The sequence below is a fragment of the Callorhinus ursinus genome, unplaced genomic scaffold (genome assembly GCF_003265705.2).
Source record: "Callorhinus ursinus isolate GAN/ISIS: 27379988/994484 unplaced genomic scaffold, GSC_fseal_2.0 scaffold83, whole genome shotgun sequence".
NCBI classification, from domain to species: Eukaryota; Metazoa; Chordata; class Mammalia; order Carnivora; family Otariidae; genus Callorhinus; species Callorhinus ursinus.
The window spans coordinates 308,264-327,027 of record NW_027397145.1 but is presented as its reverse complement, the minus strand read 5'-3'; the positions used below and the strand labels follow the sequence as shown (position 1 = coordinate 327,027).

The window sequence follows — 18,764 nt, the reverse complement described above, 5'->3', positions numbered from 1 at the left end:
AATAGTACTTTACTGTCCAAAACCGCTGAGAGAAATGGGTGAATTAACACATGGCAGTAACGTGTGCCATACCTCACCGGGCCCCGGCGCCCGGTTTAAACAGTAAATAGCTGAGTGGCTGCAGCGCTCCGAGTCAGGCTGGCCAGTGTTGAGCCAGGAGGAACTGGAGGCCTGTGCGGGGCGCGGGACCCCTTTCACCTTTCGACTAGTCGGGCTTGCCCCCTCGCGACTAAGGCGGGGCCGTCGGATTGAGTGACGGCTAGTGGCCCGCCCCGGGCGTGACGACGTCCTGGTGTTGTTGCTGCGGCCGCACGTGGTGCACTGAGTCCGCTTCAGAGTTAGCTGCGCTCCGCGTCCTGGGCACCAGCTGCTTGCCTTCCTGCTCGTCCCGCTCACTATGTCCACATACACGAGCTGCCCGATTCCGGGGGGCAGGGACCGGCTGCCCGACTGCTACAGCACCACGCCGGGGGGCACGCTATACGCCACTACCCCGGGAGGTCAGCGGGCCGGGCTGGGGGTCCGCGGGCATTGTGCAGGCCAGCGCGTGCGTCCTGCCGCGGGGCGGGAGTGGGGAGGTGCAGGCCTTGGATTCTGTCCGCAGGCCCCTTTGCAGGTTGTACCTTTTGCAGGGGGTGGGGGATATTTGGAACTGAAGCCCAGTTCCCTGAAACCTCAGAGTAATGCACGATGGCTTAAAGCCTAGCTTCCGGGTGACTGTGGGCTGAAATCTTCGCTATGGCCTGGGTTCTGGGTTCCTTGGTCACCGGCTCCTCCCGACTTTGCCGCCTGGGATTAGGAGCCGAAGCCCCAGCAGTGCGTGGCCTCAGCAGGAAGCACCAGGTCTTACAAAGCGGCTAGAGCAGGACTCAGGCAGTTGGGGCCAGGAGCTTTGGGTATCTGCGGCTGGCTGGCTGGCTGGCTGTTTGGTTGGGCTGATTGCCTGGGATCTTGAGCTGCTGGGCTCCCGACCCAGGGTTTCCTGCCACGTGGAGCAGAGGGGAGGGGCAAGAACAGGGTAGGGCCCTTTGAGGACAGAACTGAGGCCAAGTTTCTGTAGGCTGGGGCTGAGCCTGATAGGACTAGGGAGGGGTCAGGATGAGAACAGTCTGTCCCTGTGTTTCCCGGGGAAAGCAGCTGTCCAGAGGAACACAGCTTCTCCCTGCAGGGTATCAGGATCCAAGGGGGCAGCGGGGTGAAACTCCTCTTTACATCAGCTACTTGGCTTCCTGAGCTCACTGCCTGAAGGACTAACGTCCCCCACCCCCAACCAAAGTAGGGAAGTCCCAGAGCCAGCAGAGCCAGACGAGAACAGTCCAAAGTACCTGAGTTCTCCAAGTTTTGTGCTCCTAGAACTGAGACCTGAAGCTTCCCTAAATCAGAAGCCCCTGCCTGGAGCAGCTGGGATGCCCCCCCTTGCTTTACAGCACTTAGCCACATCTTGGTTGGACCTGGAAGTCTTTAAGAGCTCTGAAGGCTCATCAGCTGAGGTCCCAGCTGGGCTGCAGAGCAGCAGCCCTTTAATACATGAGGATGTGTGAGTCCCAGGTCCCTAACAGGCCTGTGTGTGACACTCCCTTACAGCTCTGTATGCAGGCTCCAGCCTCTTAACTGGTCCCTACCCCTTGACAGGCACCAGGATCATCTACGACCGAAAGTTCCTGCTGGAGTGCAAGAACTCACCCATTGCTCGGACGCCCCCCTGCTGCCTCCCTCAGATTCCCGGGGTCACAACTCCTCCAACAGCCCCACCCTCCAAGCTGGAGGAGCTGAAGGAGCAGAAGGAGACAGAGGAAGAGATACCCGGTAAGGAAAGCAGGGCCTAAAATTAAATGCTTTGAGTCCAAATGCCCCTGTTAAGTAGAGTGGGGGTTTAATGCTGAGAGGGTTTTCTGCACTGATGCTAAGCTTTCTGAGCTCGTGGCCCAGCCCAGCAACCAGTCCTGCCTTCTCTTTCTCCAGATGACGCACAATTTGAAATGGACATCTAATCCAGTGCAGATGATCCTGTGTGGAATTAGAGGAATCCCTCATACCGCTGCTGCCATCACCTCTTCCTGGTGTATTCCAGACACCAGGTGGCCTCATATAATCTGGAAGGGAGTGACTTGTTGGTTTTGGGCCTCCCTTAGTTTTGAGGTAGCTAGACCAGGGATAGGAGTGGGCAACTTGCCAAGCCCTTAGCTCTACTTTCCCTTCGGTCTGTAGGTACTCCTCCCAACCCCCAGCCCTCCAACATCAGGGGCTGAGGCTGGGACTAAGGGGTGGAGTTATGTCACTGTCTGATTGCTTAGTAAAAATTCAAAGAATGCTTTGACTCCGGTGTTCTCAACACTGACCTTCCTATCTCAGCCACACGGCCAAGGGCCCCAGCAGACCTGGTTAGGATCAGAGATCCCAGGTCCCTTCCCAGCTGTCATTGGGCCCACCCCCAGCAGCAGTTAAGAGCCTAAGCCAGGCTATGGGGGCAGGCTACAGGAGCCGCCAAACCATAAACAGTAGTAGCCTGACCCCAGCCAAGGACCGTTCCAGCCTTTCGAGGAAGCAGCCTTCCTGGAATTGGGCCTCTCTGGCAGTCCCTCCCTGTCTGTTCCAAAGCAGGAAAAAAGAGGCACTGCCTTAGAGTTTAACCTTCTCCACTCTCTCCCCATGCCTTTTCTGCCTCCCACCTGTAAGTATCATCCCCTGTTCCAACACTGAAAACCTATATTCCCCCCCTCTCCGCTTGATTTGAACCTCTCTGGCCCTTTCCACCTGGCTCTCTTGTCCTCAGAGGCTTAGAAGAGACTTTAGGGCCAAAAATGAGGTAGCAGCTCTTTTGGTGAGTCAGACAGAGTCATGATCCTACCCCTAACCAACCCCCAGCCCCCAAAAAAGTCATGATCCCATATCTTAGCAATCTGGTCTTTTTCTCCTTCAATTTATACCGCTATGTTCTAATCTCTACAGCACTGTGTATCTCAAAGGTGACGGTGCTAACAGGGCGGTCTCCTTTTCTTGAGGGAAAAATCTCCCCTGCTATTTAAACCTCTGTTCTTCTGCTGAAACGAAATTATCCAAAAATAGAGATACTCAGCCCAGCAAGGAATGTGTGTTTCTGTCTATTTGGGGGGAAAGTGGCAGGCAGTAATTGGTCATGCCTAGCAAAGCCATTCATGACGAAAGGAAGGAGAGAGGTTTGCAGGGTACACAAGGAGCAAGGCAGTCAAGGACACCACAAGCAACTAGTTTGGCACAAGAAAGCCTTCTCTCTCCTACCCAGGGCCCACTATTAAGATGTTTTTATTGAAATGATATGTTATGGGTAACAGGTGGCTTCCCTGTGGCCCAGGTGGCTGACACCTCTTCCCCCAGAGATGGGTAGATCAGGCAAAGGATCCCAAGGAAGCAGACAGTCTCCCAAATGGTAAGGGAGCCAGGTGAGAGAAGGCCCAGGCATAGGAAATGGTGTGAGTCGGGATCCCACGGGGGATTATGGAGCCTCTTGGACGCCTGGTACCGTCTGGTTCTCCTCAGCTGTGGCTGTAGATTTCTCTTCATTGGACTCTTTCTCTGAAGACAGATTCCTCTTTTCTGCAATTAATCTTTTAATTCCCACCATCCACTGACTGACCTCAGTCACATGGTCAACCATGAGTGAGCGGTGGATGTCATCTGCTGCATCCCACTGGTGACTTGAAAGCTCTGAGGAAAGAGAGGAGGTAAACAAGCAGCTTGGGGCAAAAGACCTAGCTCTCAGTCCTCTGATCCCAACCAGTCAGAATCTCAGCATCTCTTCCAGCTGAGCCGTCCATGACAAGTTGAGGGAGCTAGGCTAGACCAAGGACCTACCCATACCTTGCACCAGCAGAGCCATCCTCTTCTTCACAGGCACTGACAGCTTCCCTCCAGCCCACTGTTCCCGCAGCAGAGCCAGGCGGCGGCTGATGTCATCACATACTTGCTTCTGAGAGACAGAAGCCCCCTCCAAGTCAGTGCTGCTAGCCCAACAGGAGCAGGGGAAAGGCAACGCCAAACAGGAAGTGGACCTGCTCTCTCTGGCCCAGAGAAACACTTAAGAGTTCTGGGTAGAGGCCCCACGGAGAATCTGACAAAACTCATGGATCTCCTCCTCCCAAGAAAAATGCATATATGGCTAGAATTTTACAATTTCCAGAGTTTCTCAGATCCTCGGAAACTCATTCTGGAGTGCTACTTTACAAGTAAGAAAATGAAGGACCGAAGTCCTTTTAACCCCCCACTGGTGTGCCAGGGCTTATTACCTTTGTGTGGCCACGGCAGTCCTCCAGTGCCTCTTCCAAAGGTTTGAGCACATCTTCCAGCAGAGTTTCAGATTCGATGACTGGGAAATTTGTTGGCTCCACACTGGAGGCAGGACAACTTCCCACAGGTGGGGGCCTGGAAGCCTTATTAGAAGGAGGTGGAGGCCCCACTGCGGGAGGCCCAGGAGAAGTCTGTGAGGTGGGGACTGAAAAAGTAAAGCGGGATCGAGCAAACATGGCTACAACAGGTAAAAAGCTCGATTCTACCTTCATCCCTTCTAGAAGGCTACTCTCTGGGACAACTCGTTCCCTCAAAAACGTGTATTTATGAAGTCTCTACCATGTGCCAGACAATGTGCAAGGCACCAGACACAGAGTAGTAAACCAGATGGATTAAGTTCCTGACCTCAGAGCAGAAATCCTAGGGAAAGAACACACACACACACACACACACACACACACACACACACAAATTACCAAATTATGTTGCATGCTACAAAGAAAACATGATGTAATAAAGAGGAATAGTAGGGGCGCCTGGGTGTGTAGCTCAGTTAAGCCTTGGACTCTTGATTTCGGCTTAGGTCATGATCTCATGGTTGTGAGATGGAGCGCCGAGTCAGGCTCCTCGCTCAGCATGGAGGCAGCTTGAGATTTTCTCTTCCTTTCCCTCTGTCCCTCCCCCCACTCATGCACACTCTAGCTCTGCTCTCTCTCAAAATAAAATCTTTTCAAAAGGGGGGTATAGTACAGGGAACCACCTAGACTGAGTGTTCAAGGAAGGCCTTCTGAGGTGACTTCTAAGTTTATCCTTGCTTACCCACTATGTGGCATTTGGCAGGTTACCCTTAACCCCTGAGCTTGGGTTCCTTTTCTATAAAATGGGGATATCATGGTAGTAGCACTTACTTCACAGGATTGCAGTGATGATTAAGTAAGAATATAGGTGCAACTGCTAGATTACTGTGTAACAAAAAGTGTTCACAAAGTTAATAGCTAATGGATGAGGTAGCTGCAGCCACAAAGAATCATGTACTGGGCAGAGGTAAGGGCCGTGCCTAAGAGCTGGGTAAGTCCTGACTTGTTCAAGTTACACAAACCAGCCCTGCATGGCTGGAAATTATTAACACTGAAGAAAGCAGTATTAGCTATCTCTGGAGAAGCAAGCAGGAGTCCAGACCGTATAGGGCTTTGGAGGCTTTTGGTCTTGAGCCTCATGGTAATGGTAAGCCACTGCAGCTTTATAAAAGCAGGGGATGGTGTAACTAGACTTGTTTTTTAAGACATTCACTCGGTATGGTCTGTGAAAAATAGATGAGAATACGTCAAGAATGGTGTCATGGACAACAGCTGGGAAGTTAATGGAGTAGTCCAGGAAAGAGAATCCTGGCATGGACTAGAGAGCAGAGGAGGGGAAATGGAGTGGTCCAAGATTTATTTAGGAGGAGAAAGCAACAGGACTTTGTGGATTGGGAGTGAGGGAGAGAGGAGTTAAGGACGACTCCTGGTTTTTGCCTGTAGTAATGGGATGGTCGAAAGCACTATGGAAAAAGAGAAGAGAAAAGTCAATTGACTTCTAGGCATCAACATTCACATGGATGATTAACTCATCTTATAGTCTGGCCTCTCAGTTTCTTAAGCTCCTCGTCTCCAATGATGATTTTTCCCACCCACCCTCAGCCTTTCACTCTTCTCTGCCTTGTTCTCAACAACACTGTGCCATCTCCAAAACCTGACCACCTCTCCTATCCTTCCAGCCCAATCAATCAGATTTCATGCATTAAAATCACTCCCTTATAGACACTCTTACCTCATTTTGTCCCCTCCCACTGTCCCACTTTCCTGGTAAACCCAACTTGCCTGCACTTGTTAGGAGGAAAAACAGAACCATGCTGTTGAGTTACACTTCAAATTCATGGGTACAGATACTAAAAGGTATCCAGCACTATCTGGAATTCCTGTTCTTTGCCTCATTTTTCCATTCTTCAGAACTCTTCCCATATTTTCTCCCTGAATTTTTCTGTCTTCTCCCCCTACTTTTCCTTTCCCTGCATTCTACATCCGACAGTGCCTCATATTTCACTGAGAAAAGGGAGGTGGTTAAACAGGAACTTTCTCCTCTTACCACCAGTTCTACTAATCTGCCTGTACCTGTGGCCACTTTCCTTCCTCTGATAGATGAAAGTTTCCTGCTCCTTTCAGAGGCCATCTTTCCAGCTATACTAATGCCAGCCTCTTGTCTTCTCTAGGTTTCTCTCCTGTAGTTAACCTGTTTTCCTGCCCCACCAGTTCTCCCACTAGAGAATCATCCCATCAGCATACAAACATGCTCCAGTGTTTGCCATCTTAAAAACAAAAATCCTCCCTTACCTCACATTCCAACCTTAGGCACAGCCTCACAGCAGAATTTCTTGAATGACCTATAGTCTATAGTTAGTCTCTCTACTTCTTTTTACATTCTCTCCTCAGCCCATCCAGCTGGGTTTCTACTCTCATCACAGACTGCTTCTGTGGTAATCAGTGTCTTAATTTAGTTTGACTCATCTAGTGGTCCCTTTTCTCAATCTGTCCTGACCTCTCAGCATCATCCATCATGGTTGAGTCAAAATTTTACTCTGAGTAAATTTTACTTTTCTTCTTGCTGCTTTAGCTATTTCTCAAGGCCCTTTGTAATTCCTTTTCTACTCAACCTTGAAATGCTAGAGAGCCTTGGGGCTCCATCTTGGACCCTCTTTAGGCCTCTATCCACACATTCTTTTTAAGTAACCTCATTCAAGCCCACACCAAACACCAACCATACAATCATGACTCATTTCTGTAATTCTGGCCTAGACCTCTCCCTATAGTAGCAGCCTAAATTTAACATGTCCAAGACGAAGCTTGCTTTTCCCGTCCCCCCAAACCTTTATTGCCCCCCAGCCCCTGGTTTCCCGTATCTATGAACAATATCAGCCAGTTCAAGCGAAAAGTTTAAGTTATACTGGTTCTTCTTTCTCTCATCTATATCTACCCTACTGACCTCCTCAGTAACATACGCCACATCTATCCAATCCCTGCTACCGCTATAACTCTCACTCTTGGCCAAACCGTTCAATCTTGCCCATGTTACTGAAATAGCCTCTTAATTTGCCTTTCCACATCTTCGCTAAAATCTATTGTCCATACAGCAGGCACAGTGATCTATTTTAAGATGTACATCAGTCAGTGTTTCTCAAGCTGGGGAGAGTTTGCCCCCAGGGACAAATGTCTGGAGGTGCTTTCGGCTGTCACAACTGAGTGAATGCTACTTGGCCTCCAGTGGGTAGAAACCAGGAATGCTACAAACATCCTACAAAGTACAGGACAGTCCCTCACAACAAAGAATTATCTGGCCCAAAATGTCAGTTGTGCCAAGATTAAGAGACCCTGGTTTGTGGGGCACTTGGGTGGCTCAGTCATTTAAGCATCGAATCTTGATTTTGGTTCATGTCATGATCTCAGGGTCGTGAGATTGAGCCCCGGATCAGGCTCTCCCTGCTTGGGACTCTCTTGCTCCCTCTGCCCCTCCCCCACTCACTCTTTCTTTTAAAAAAATAATTTAAAAACCTTGGTTTGTGTCATTCTCTGCAGTGCTGAGTATGGTTAACATAGGGGTGCTGAAAGAGCTAAATCTGAGCCCCTTTTGCGGGGCCATAGCTCCAGCTGTTCGCACAGGACATGCTCAGAAGTAAAGGTGTCCCTCTAAACTTTTCAGTGGCTTCCAACTTTACCCAGACTAAAATACAAAACTCCTTATCCTGGTTTATAAAACCCACTATGATCTGGCCCCTGCCTACTTCTCAGATTTTAATTTCTCTACCTAACCCACTGTGCTCTAGCCATTAGGTATTCCCTCAGTCTCTGAATTTGCCAAACTTTTTCTCAGGGCCTTTGCACTGTTTCCAGCACCTGGAATGCTCTTACACCTGATCTTTGCTTGGCTAGATCTTAACCATTCAGCTTAAACTCAGCTCCTCAGCCACCTTAGTTACAAAGTCACTCTTGCATTACCCTGTTTCTTCTGCAGAGCCCTTACCACTACTTAATTTGTCTATCTCCAAAGCTAGAGTGTAGCCTAGCTTTGGAAATAGACATGAAAACAGAAACCTTTTTTGTCTTGTTCACTGCTGTCTAGCTTGTCCTCAAGCAGTGCGTGGCTCAGAGATGCTCAGTAGATAACACTGGATGAATGAATGAATGATGCTCAGTAGATAACACTGGATGAATGAATGAATGAACACATTAAGTCTGGATGCTTATCATAGAACCAAGTGAAGACGTAGCACAAGACAAAGGAATATATCGCTACGGTATTCAGGTTGGAAATAAAATGTGGAAACAGAATAAAAACTGTATTAAAAAAAAAAAACAGGTCTGGATGAGCTCACCTACAGTGAAAGCAAAGACAGATTCTATTGAAACTTAAAATTTATTGACATAAATGTCAGTAGAGAAGGGGCCCGGAAAACGGCCTGCCCTGTGCCCCTTTATGGAGCTCAACCTCTCAGACCTAAGAGGAGCACAAAAAGGGCCCTCGGGCCAAGTTTATCCCTGGCACCGCCCTCTCGGCCGGTCTCCGCGTACAGGGCCCCCACGCACCTCTAGGGGAGCCATCCTGGGGAGCGGCGACCCTCTTGGTGAGCGGCGTGCGCTTGGGTCCCCCAGCTAGGGTCTGCAGCCCGTAGGAGAACTGCGGCGGGTCGTTCCAGCCACGCTCCTTGTTGCCTGCGGAAGTGAGGGGACATGTGAAGCGAGCCCCAGAGAGACGACGGCTCCACCACCCACCCCCCCTCGTGCAGTAGCCGCCTTCAGCTTGGGTAGGGGGACGACCCAGCGCTCCTAGGCCGCCGGCCGCGCTCACCCGGCTTCACGTACAGCTCCGCCATCTCCACTTCCGCAAGGCCGGCAGCACAGCGCGTCACTTCCGGGCCGGCCGTTCACCCGCGCGGGCCGGGGCCGCCTCCGGGCCGGCCGGTTGCCAGGAGCCTTCTACGTTGAGTGGCTGTTCAGAAATGCCGGGAGCCGCTGTGGGAACGCTGCCCCAGCTCCCTAAGGAACTCGAAATCTCCAGCTAATAAAACATCGGGACCCTGATCACAAGGCACTAAAGGGGACTGTTTTCCAAGAGGCGGCGCTCTAGGAGTCCTAATCCCCTGTAGGTTCAAACTCCGTCACAGTTGCTCTCAGGAGTAAGTTTTAACCACCAGAAACTCCTGCTTCACAAATGTCCCTGTGTGATCTAACCAGCTGGAATTCTAGAACCTCACCTCTCTCTACTGCCCTGCACATTTATACTCTCCAGGCTCCGTAACTAGTATTCACTTTCCTTCAGTACTTAAGTATCTTACTGGAGCCTCCACAACCCTGAGATTTCCTAGTTGTACTATATGTTATCTACCTTATTTAATGCTTGTTCATCTCCCCTTCTGAGAGTGGAACCCATATTTTATATCCCCACTGTCTAGCAGACCTTAAAAGATACATTTGTTGCAAGAATGAAGTCAGATTTCTGCCACACCCATGTCCTCATGTGACTACAGGCAGCCAACACCAACCAGAGACACAGACACTCACCTCACGCAGGTGTTAACCCCCAACCCTGTCCCAGGCCCAATATACTCACACCCAGTGAGGTCACTGAGGGATTTTTATTTGTACTGATTTTGCTATAAAGTGTTGCTGAGGTAGAGCCAACGGTCCAGGGCTGGACAGGGGCAAGGAACAGGGACCCAGGGAAAGGGCAGCCAGGGGCCTGGGTTGTAGTGCAGGCCTCTCAGTCATCCCTATAAACATTTAATAAACCGGGCAATAAAGAGAGGGTAGGCAAGAGCCGGAGGGGCAGGCAGAGAAGGCTTCAAGGAGTGAGAGGCTACAGGCCCCTGCAGAATGAAGGGGTATAGAGTTGGGCATGGACCCAGAGCCTCCTTACCCAGTCCTCCTGGATTAACCTAGGGCATATGGAGCAGAGAGGGTTTCAGACGGAAGGCATCAAGAAAAGAAAAGACACCCCGCTTTCGAGGGGCCGCCCCTGCACCCCCAACCCCTCCTTTGAGCAGGGGGAGCGGGAGGGGACCTCCTGGGGAGTCCACGGAGCTGGTCCGCTTGAGCCGCAGGCGGGCACGGGCCTGGGCACCCCAGGCCTTGCCTCGAGCTGCAGAGGCCACAAGACACTTCTGGTACTGAACCTAGGGAAAAGGGGAATGTGAGGATCCAGCTCCTTTCTGCCCCTGGACTCCCTGACAGCTTCTGCAGAACAGGCAACTGGCCATGGCTTCAGTCCGCTATGAATGAGGCTGATAGTCGGCCCCATCTGGAGCCCCTACAGCATTCCCAGGGAGCTCAATAACAGAAACAGAAAATTTGACATTTCCTGAGCATTTAAGGAGGGCTGGACACTGTGCTAAGTGCTTCGCATAAATTTAACTTAATTCAAAGTTATTTATCAGGTGTTATAACCATTTTGCAAATGAGGAAATTTTGGTTCAGAGAGAATATATGTTAACTTGCCCAAGGTCACCTAGGCAAAAAATGATAGAACTGGTATTCAGACTTACCCATAATGTACCTTAAGTGATCTTCCTGACCCACAAACTTAAATTCACTGCTCAAAACCTTTCAATGGCTCAAAGTGACTTGGGACAAAATAAACTCATGACCACAATCTCTAAGTTCTTCCATGACCTGATGTTTTTTCTGCCCCCATCTCTCACTTCATCCGCCCCTCCAGATACACGAGATTCTTTTAGATACCCTAATCCACCAATATTGCTCTCATCTTCACAGCTGTGTGTCCGTGTATTTGGCACACCTTCTGTCCCAGTCCCCTTTACCGAACTTCTTCCTTAGACCTTCAATTCTCAGCTTCCTATCACCTCTTTCAGGTGGCCTTCTGGAATGGTCCGTCTCCTTCATCATCCTGTGGTGTACCACTCCCTTCTGGTCTGTGTCTGATCTAACCTGAGTGTTGTGTGAGGGCAAAGTCTGTGCCTTCTCTATCAGTAAATTCCCAGGATCCAGTATGGTGCCTGGTACCCTGTAGGCACTCATGTTTGTTAAGGAAAGAGTAAGCTGAATTCATAGAGTGCAAGCATCCCACATTCCAATGCCCACAGATGCCAGGAAATAACCTAAACGAGAGAAACAGGAGAAACAGTGCCCACCCTACCGCAAACAGTCCCTACACAATTCAGCTGAATGTTGAAATTTGTATGTGTGGACCCAGTATCAGAGGTTCTGATATTTTAAGAGAAACAGGAATAGCAATTAATACATGAAATATCCTGGCTCTAACTATCAGCAACTAACTTGAACTTATTAAAAACAGCATGAAGGCCAAATAAAAGAGTAGTTTACTATAGTCAGCCCTGGGATTACTGGTTTGTGATTTCTGGGGGTGCCAATCCCGAGCCCCAGTCACCAGTACAGAGCAGCTGCAGGGCAACCCCACCCACCCATTCCCACCCGTAACTCACCATGCAAGCAGCCTGCACAGCTTCAGAGAGTCCCCCTGCATGGGGCTGGCACCAGAAGGCTGCACACTGGAAGCTCTGACGGCCCAGGTCAGCAATGAGGCCAAAGGTGTGAGGGTCACGGCCAACACCAATAAAGGTCACAAGGCGCACAGGGCACTGCCATAGTGCTTCCTCCTCTGCACCAGCTTCTGCCTGCCCACACCAGGCCTGGTCACTAGAGGACCGGGCACTGGCTGGACCCAGTGAGCTCTTCCAATAGCAAGCAATGAGCCCCTGAGCATCCCTCCCACCCCTCCACAGCCCCCACCTTCACCTTCTTCTGGTACCTGAATGGGATGTGCAGTCATTAGAGAGTCAGACACACTGAGCATGGCAGGGACCCAGGTATCCTGGTCCCCCCGGGTGGTGAGGGTACCAATGGCCTCATTCAGCACGTCCATGCCTGAGGGGACATGCCCATCATAGTGTCTCCCAGATGTAAAGAAAAAAGGGATCTGCGGGGAGTGTCTAGGCCCCTCTCACGGACTTGGGATTCAGAGAGATGGCAATAGAAGGGCTGGGGCTGGGCTTAGAATCCTGAGTTGGGAAGGATGGCACACTGTAGGCCGGACAGGGCCATGGGAGCACTCTTGAGAAATTGTGGTAGATACTACCATACCCACCTTCCCTGACCTCATGTAGCCCACCTCCTCAGCTAGCTCAGTCCTCACCCATGGCTTTGTTGACTGGCAAGGTTCCCATGTACAGTGCCTCGTACTTCTGAGCAGCCTGGTTCACTGCATCCAGCAGCTCCACTGAAATGTACACGCAGCAAGTTGGCCTGAGCACTCTCTCAATGACCCCCTTACCCACCCTTCTGAGAACTGGCGCTAGTAGAAGGAAGGCCATGGATGCTCCTCCAATTCAGAGTTTGGGATCCCTGGAACCAGCACACATCAGAAGTCCCACATCTCCAGGGAAGTACTAAACAACCATGACTAAACAGCCCAAACTTCCACTAAAGTAGCCTCTTACTGCAGTGCAAGACCTCCCTCCCCATACCTTGCCGTGGCAGGTCTTCAGGGGAGATGGGGTCTAGGGAGGAGCAAGGGGAATCACCACTGACACCTACTCGCTCTGACAAGATCTGAAACACAGTGCAACCAGCATGAGATAAAGGGAGAGGGTCAATACTTCCCTGACCCAACCACCTTGGAAGCTTCAGACCAGCTCCATACCCACATTCCCTGCCCCATTCTTGGCCCTTACCTGGGCACAGAGCCCATGTAGGACACTGGCGATGGCCTTGGCAGGGACATCACAGCGAAACACATGGCACTTGAGCATACAGCTGTCTTTGTCACCCGCCACAAAAGCGAAGTCCCTGGCAGGGTGAGAGATGGGGCTGGGGCAGGGGCAGGGGCAAGGACAGGGGTGGAGATTGGGGTAGGGTAGAGGCTGGGTAGGAACAGGGACCTGTAGTGCCTGCAGGAGACTGGAGAGTCAGGCAAGGGACATGGTGGGGACAGAATAGGGAGGTCAGGGCTGGGGCTCAAGGCACCGGGCTGTCGCTCACCTGTCACTGTTCCGGAAGCATGTGGGAGCACAGGAGAGAATCAGCCCAGCCTCTCAGGCTCTCCCCCATCCGTCCCTGCTGAGCTGGGCCCACCCTCCCCAACCAGAGCTGGACCAGGCAGGGGAGGCAGAGCTTGGGTCCATGTCAGAGAATCTGTGTCCAGGGGTTCAAGTACAGAGGATCAGCATCAGTGGGGACCACAGCCTGCAGGAGGGAGGGAGGAGCAACTCTCACTTGGGGGGGGATGTAGGGGTCCTCACCGGCCCTTGGAGCTGCCCACACCCCACACACGGATGTGCACCAGAGGCTGGCAGTGGATCAGACTGTGGTCCAGAGGATTCACCAGGCTCATGGCATCCTTCTTTAGGATCATCAGCATGTTCTGGCCCTGCCAAGGAAAGGTCAGTCCAGAGCTCAGATGAAGGTGGTTGCCACGGAGAACAGGCAATTCAGCAACAACTGTCTCTGCTGGGCCCTGGGCTGAATCCCTTGAAGGGCCAGCCAGCTCACCTCACCCCAGGCACCAACTGGGGGCTGGCTGCGGCTACAGCTGCGAGTCTGGGCCAGTTGCTGGATGCAGTTATTGACTGCAATACTGCTCTTCCCTGGTACCAGATCCTCTTCGGGTACCTCTACCCAACCCAGGGAGCGGACTGCAAAGCACTGACGGGTTAGAGGAAAGGACAGGAGGGCTCTGAGTAAGTGGAGGTAGACATGGAAGTGGAACAGGAGGCAGAGTAGGATGGGAGATGTTGCAGCGTCCACACACACAAACCTTCTGGTACCCACTCCCTTCACGCTTCATCACTTCTTCCCAGCCCACTCCCACCCCTGACCTTTCCCTTGGAACAATCCACCACCCCCACCACCATTCCTTGGGCCCTCAGGCCCAAAACACTACCTTAGCCCCTGGCTCCATACTCTGGATGTAGGACTCCTCACCATACCAGGACAGAGAGTTCCTGGAAGAGAGCCAGAGCTCATAAGGTGACCACACTTCCTACAGAAGGGACAGTGGGGAAGCCCTGACTGCTTGATGGGCATGAGATATGGGATAAGACCCAGAACATAGTGCCCCAAATATAAAACCAGAGTGGGAGAGGGCCCAGGACATATTAAATGAATATAACACAGAGTGAGGTTTAAAATTCAAACAAAAACTCAGGATATAGAACATAGAATAAAAGTTGCAAACGTAGAACAGGATCCAAAACTTGGACCAAAACCCCAAATTGAGACAAGACTCTCTAGAACACAGGACAGGAACCCCCACAGAAAAGAGATTAGTACAGTGGCCAAGATCTAGAATGTGATTTGTCAGCACCCATAATAGGAAAGAACATGTAGCAATACACAGATCATGGAACAAGGGACAAACTTCAAAATACTAAGTCTCAAGAAATGGGACAGAGCCAAGAACCTGGGCTTGAAAGCAGAATGTGAGTCCAGCTGCATCTCTGAACGCCATGGAACCCCGAGTCTTTCATTCTGCCTGGCCTATCCCTGTTACCTGCGGTCCAGTGAGCTCTCCAGACTAGAAAAGGATCTCCCCTTGGGGGGCCGAAGTCCCCAAATCCCCTCCGTCCTCTGTGGAGAGGGAACTAGGTCAGTGTGGCAGCAAGCCTAGATCCACACACGGGCTCAGACACCCCTCCTCACACTCCACCTACCGTGCCTGGATCCTCTGCATCTCCTGTTTCCCAGGTTGGGCGCTGCCACTGGGTGCTGCCACTGGGTACATGCCAATAGTAAGTACCTGCAGCATCTCGTATCTTCCTCCAGCCAGGGGGCAGTCCTGGCTCCCCCTCCAGACTCTGGTCCCCCCACAAGTCATCTACAGGAACATGGGATGGGGAGAGGAATCACGGGATTGGAGAGGGAAGGAATATTGGTGGGTTCAGAATAACCCTGTCAGAACCAACCTCCGGGGGCGCCTGGGTGGCTCAGTCCTTTAAGCAGCTACCTTGGGCTCAGGTCATGATCTCAGGGTCCTGCGATCAGCCCCACATGGGGCTCCCTGCTCAGCAGGGAGCCTGCTTCTCCCTTTTCCCGCTTGTGCTCTCTCTCTCAAATTAATAAATTAAGGTTTAAAAAAAAAGAACACTCCTTCCAACCCAAAGCGGACAATCCTTAGGATGGAGGTCCAGGAGGTCCTTTACAGCGCAAAGATCCAGGGTTCACTTGTCCCCTGGTCCTCATCCTGAGACATACCCCGTCGACTCCCTCGTTTCCCCCTCAGCTCCCCATCCTCCCATCGGGCCCCTCCGTGCACACCATCGCAGTTGACCAGAATGATGGCCAGCATGTAATCCTTGCCCAGCATAGCCCCGACCGCGTCCCCGCCGGCCTTCGCCGGCCCGCAATCTCAGCCCAGCTCGACCTCCGGAGCGGCTGCGCTCACAAACCCAGCCTCTGCTCTGGCCAGGCCAACAGGCGCCGCACAAATACAAGGTGGGGTAAGAGCCGAGTCCCAGGGGCGGGAAAGGACGAGTCTGAGCAGCGCCGCCCGCCGAGGGGTGGCGCGTGTAAACAGGCCTCTGGAAACCCAAGTGGGTGCGTGTTTCCGTGCGTGGCTCGAGGAAAAGCGCACCGACCGATGCCAACGCCCCCGCTGACATCACGGCGCAACTATGAGCTCATCAAGGGGCGGACGACCAGCCAGACGAACGTGCGCGGTGCACACATGCGCACGAGTGAGCTCACCACGTCCACGTCGTAAGCGCGCGCGGACACGCAGTTGTGTCGCGCCGGAGGCGTCACGTGGGAGTACCTGAGAGAAGGAGACTACCCGGGCTCGGCCGTCGGGAGAGCACCTCCACCCTTGCCAAAAATGCCCCGGAAGTGCCTTCGCCCTCAGTAAAGATGGCCGTAGCACTTGGCATGAGGGAGGCGGGGCTGCGCCTGCGCAACAAGTTCGGCGGGGAAGATGGCGGATGACAAGGTGAGTGGACGTGAGGGTTATCTGCAGTGCGGGGTGGTCTTCACACCGTTTTAGTCCTTGGGAGAGGCGATACTTGGAGCCTCTCTTGCGTAGGAGTGCCCTTTATGGGGTTTTTACTCTGGTCGGGTTTATACTCTTGTCGACTGCCTCAACACTGGGGAGTGGAGTAGCGGAGCACTACACGAGGCAAGCTGAGCCGGGCATCTCCCAGGTGTCCTCTCCCGGGACCCTCACGCTCCTTATTTACTGGCACACACTCAGACACACTCACCCTGACATACTCCTCACTCTTGCATTCCCTAGCCCCCCGAAATTTCCCTCCTGGAAACACGATGTTTCCAAGCCACACGGACACGGACATTCTCATTCAAACTCTCTTGCGCACAACACTGAATTTTATACTTTGAGGTGATCAGAGCCACTTAGTTCATTTACCCACACTCCTGCAGACAGCCACCCCTCACCCCCACCCCAGCTAGCGCATCCAGGCACACATTCAGTTTGGGAAGCCCAGGCAGAAATCAGGTTTACCCCAGAGCGTCCAGGGAAGTGCCTCAGGCCATTATTCACCGACTGGTCTTAAGTTTAGCACCATCTGCACATTTACTAAGTACTTAACAGTTTTTGTGTTAGGCTTGGGGACCCAGTAGGCAAGACGGACTGGTTGCCACTTTCATGTAGCTTATAGTCGAGTCAGTCAGCCTGATAAATCCAGCTGAAGGTATCCTAGCTGTGTCTTTTGCCTCTCTACACACTGCTTGCTATATAAAATTCTGTAAGGATTGTCACAGATGCAGATCCCATCTGTCACCCCCTCCATGACCCCCGTGTGAATTCACTTTTTTTAAAAATATTTTATTTGTTTATTTGACAGAGAGAGACATAGCTAGATAGAGAATACAAGCAGGGGGAGTGGGAGAGGGAGAAGCAGGCCTCCTGCTGAGCAGGGAGCCCGATGCGGGGCTCGATCCCAGGACCCTGGGATCATGACCTGAGCCGAAGGCAGACGCTTAACGACTGAGCACCCAGGCACCCCTGTGAATTCACTTTTGAATGTCTTTTTTTTTTTTTCATTACCACCATCATCGCAGGAAGTTTTTATAAGAGATTTCTCATGCTCACACCCCCACCCACCCAGCCTCTGATAGACCTGAACAGAGAATAAGGCTGCGTTAACCTGCTGGAGCTGGCTTCTTTCTTGTTCTAGGATTCTCTGCCCAAGCTTAAGGACCTGGCATTTCTCAAGAACCAGCTGGAACGCCTGCAGCAGCGTGTGGAAGACGAAGTCAGCAGTGGTGTGAGCCAGGTAAAGTTGCACCTGCCTACCACTCCCCCTGCAACCCACCCTTGGGCTGCATTGCCCTGTACACTTCTGAATGGGTAATAGAGATTTATTCAGCAAATGGTTATTGAGGGCCAGTTCTCTGGGGACCCCCAAGGAAAGTTTCCCTAAGAAAACGACACTTGAACTGGCATCTTAAATAGAAGTTAACTAGGTAAAGAGGAGAGAAGAGAACATTTCAGGCAGATGGAACAACATATGCAAAGCTCTCATGGTTGGAGGTAGCATGATGAACATGGGGAGTGACAATAACTTAGTTTGGCTATAGTAATGGGGAGCGTGATGGGAAGTGATGCTGGAAAAGCCAGCAGGGGTCAGATTCCTCAGGGACATCTCTGTAGCTTTGTGGTCGTAGGGTTCTGTGGTTGGAGTCTTCTAACCACAGGGTTCTGAGATTGTGTGATCAGGACTTCTAGGTTCTTTTTCTGCCTCTAGAACCTTGAAAGAATCTTTGGAGAGAATACTGCAGCTTTTTAGAGTAAGGAGGAGGGGGTGGTGGGATGCTCTAGGGCGAGCTTGAGTAGACCCTGGATAGAGAAGGGAGACCCTGGCTGAGTTTTCTCCTTCATTTTGCTCCACAGGATGGCTCGCTCATGTCCTCCCCATTCCTCAAGGGCTTCTTAGCCGGCTATGTGGTGGCCAAACTGAGGGCATCAGCAGTATTGGGCTTTGCTGTTGGTACCTGCACTGGCATCTACGCAGCTCAGGCATATGCCGTGCCCAATGTGGAGAAGACATTGAGGGACTATCTTCAGTCATTGCGAAAAGGGCCTGACTAGCTCTGGATCCCATGGGGAAGGAAGGATGAGCACCTCGGGCCTGCAGGTAGAGGCCTTTCAACCACAGACACCATATTTGGCTTCCCCACCTATCACCCTTTTGCTATCTGCAACTTGCCCACAGTCTTCATCCTTGCTTTCCTTCCTGCAGAGGGTAAACAGTGGCTTATCAGCCAGCAGATGGGACGCCCCTCCTTAACCCCATGGGACTGGCCCTGAGACTGTGGCTTCTAGGGCCACCAGCCCCTTCCTCTTCCAGCCCTGACTGTGGGGTTTGCAGCTGACTCTGATTCTCAGTATTCTCTCTAGCGATGTACCACGGCTCCTCCCTCCTGCAAGCTGGCTCCGTACTGATTTTCCCCAAACTTGTTACAATTCCCACTGCCTCCTTGCTA

At 51.8% G+C, this 18,764-nt stretch overlaps 4 protein-coding genes across 5 annotated transcripts; 2 read left to right on the top strand and 2 right to left on the bottom strand.

The window, feature by feature from the left end:
* Positions 1-288: 288 nt before the first annotated feature.
* On the top strand, positions 289-2,311 carry EIF4EBP3 (eukaryotic translation initiation factor 4E binding protein 3). The gene is made up of 3 exons (XM_025852128.2): positions 289-500; positions 1,633-1,806; positions 1,963-2,311. Exons 1-3 carry the CDS (start codon positions 398-400, stop codon positions 1,989-1,991), a joined length of 306 nt encoding a protein of 101 aa, XP_025707913.1. The 5' UTR covers positions 289-397; the 3' UTR covers positions 1,992-2,311.
* A 954-nt stretch (positions 2,312-3,265) lies between these two features.
* Positions 3,266-9,771, bottom strand: SRA1 (steroid receptor RNA activator 1). The gene is made up of 5 exons (XM_025852125.2): positions 9,142-9,771; positions 8,880-9,005; positions 4,263-4,468; positions 3,838-3,946; positions 3,266-3,684 (listed from the first exon to the last, which is right to left on the bottom strand). The coding sequence occupies exons 1-5, from the start codon at positions 9,164-9,166 to the stop codon at positions 3,473-3,475; spliced, it is 678 nt and encodes a 225-aa protein (XP_025707910.1). The 5' UTR covers positions 9,167-9,771; the 3' UTR covers positions 3,266-3,472.
* Positions 9,772-9,909: 138 nt separating this feature from the next.
* Positions 9,910-15,988, bottom strand: APBB3 (amyloid beta precursor protein binding family B member 3). Of its 2 annotated transcripts, XM_073887856.1 has the most exons (12): positions 15,582-15,988; positions 14,978-15,141; positions 14,818-14,894; positions 14,209-14,269; positions 13,818-13,970; positions 13,568-13,695; positions 13,001-13,115; positions 12,794-12,878; positions 12,463-12,546; positions 12,079-12,194; positions 11,753-11,944; positions 9,910-10,465 (listed from the first exon to the last, which is right to left on the bottom strand). In XM_073887856.1, exons 1-12 carry the CDS (start codon positions 15,628-15,630, stop codon positions 10,229-10,231), a joined length of 1,461 nt encoding a protein of 486 aa, XP_073743957.1. In that variant the 5' UTR covers positions 15,631-15,988; the 3' UTR covers positions 9,910-10,228. The 2 variants fall into 2 exon arrangements, with proteins under 2 accessions (XP_073743957.1, XP_073743958.1); XM_073887857.1 differs by lacking the exon at positions 13,818-13,970 and having other exon boundaries at positions 15,582-15,789.
* Positions 15,989-16,050: 62 nt separating this feature from the next.
* LOC112808883 (SLC35A4 upstream open reading frame protein) lies at positions 16,051-18,369 on the top strand. The gene is made up of 3 exons (XM_025852126.2): positions 16,051-16,248; positions 17,456-17,554; positions 18,172-18,369. The coding sequence occupies exons 1-3, from the start codon at positions 16,234-16,236 to the stop codon at positions 18,367-18,369; spliced, it is 312 nt and encodes a 103-aa protein (XP_025707911.1). The 5' UTR covers positions 16,051-16,233.
* Positions 18,370-18,764: the final 395 nt, after the last annotated feature.

Bases quoted from the DNA above. Each gene is read 5' to 3' on its own strand.
- EIF4EBP3 (XM_025852128.2), top strand. From the start codon at position 398: ATGTCCACATACACGAGCTGCCCGATTCCGGGGGGCAGGGACCGGCTG. The intron at 501-1,632 runs GTCAGCGGGCCG...ACCCCTTGACAG, and splicing joins ATACGCCACTACCCCGGGAG to GCACCAGGATCATCTACGAC. The intron at 1,807-1,962 runs GTAAGGAAAGCA...CTCTTTCTCCAG, and splicing joins GACAGAGGAAGAGATACCCG to ATGACGCACAATTTGAAATG.
- SRA1 (XM_025852125.2), bottom strand. From the start codon at position 9,166: ATGGCGGAGCTGTACGTGAAGCCGG. The intron at 9,006-9,141 runs GTGAGCGCGGCC...TCACTTCCGCAG, and splicing joins GGAGCTGTACGTGAAGCCGG to GCAACAAGGAGCGTGGCTGG. The intron at 3,947-4,262 runs GTAATAAGCCCT...TCTGTCTCTCAG, and splicing joins ACTGCCGTGGCCACACAAAG to AAGCAAGTATGTGATGACAT.
- APBB3 (XM_073887856.1), bottom strand. From the start codon at position 15,630: ATGCTGGGCAAGGATTACATGCTGGCCATCATTCTGGTCAACTGCGAT. The intron at 14,270-14,817 runs GTAACAGGGATA...GCTCTCTTCCAG, and splicing joins GAGAGCTCACTGGACCGCAG to GAACTCTCTGTCCTGGTATG. The intron at 13,696-13,817 runs GTGAGCTGGCTG...TTTCCTTGGCAG, and splicing joins CAGTTGGTGCCTGGGGTGAG to GGCCAGAACATGCTGATGAT.
- LOC112808883 (XM_025852126.2), top strand. The intron at 17,555-18,171 runs GTAAAGTTGCAC...TTTGCTCCACAG, and splicing joins TCAGCAGTGGTGTGAGCCAG to GATGGCTCGCTCATGTCCTC.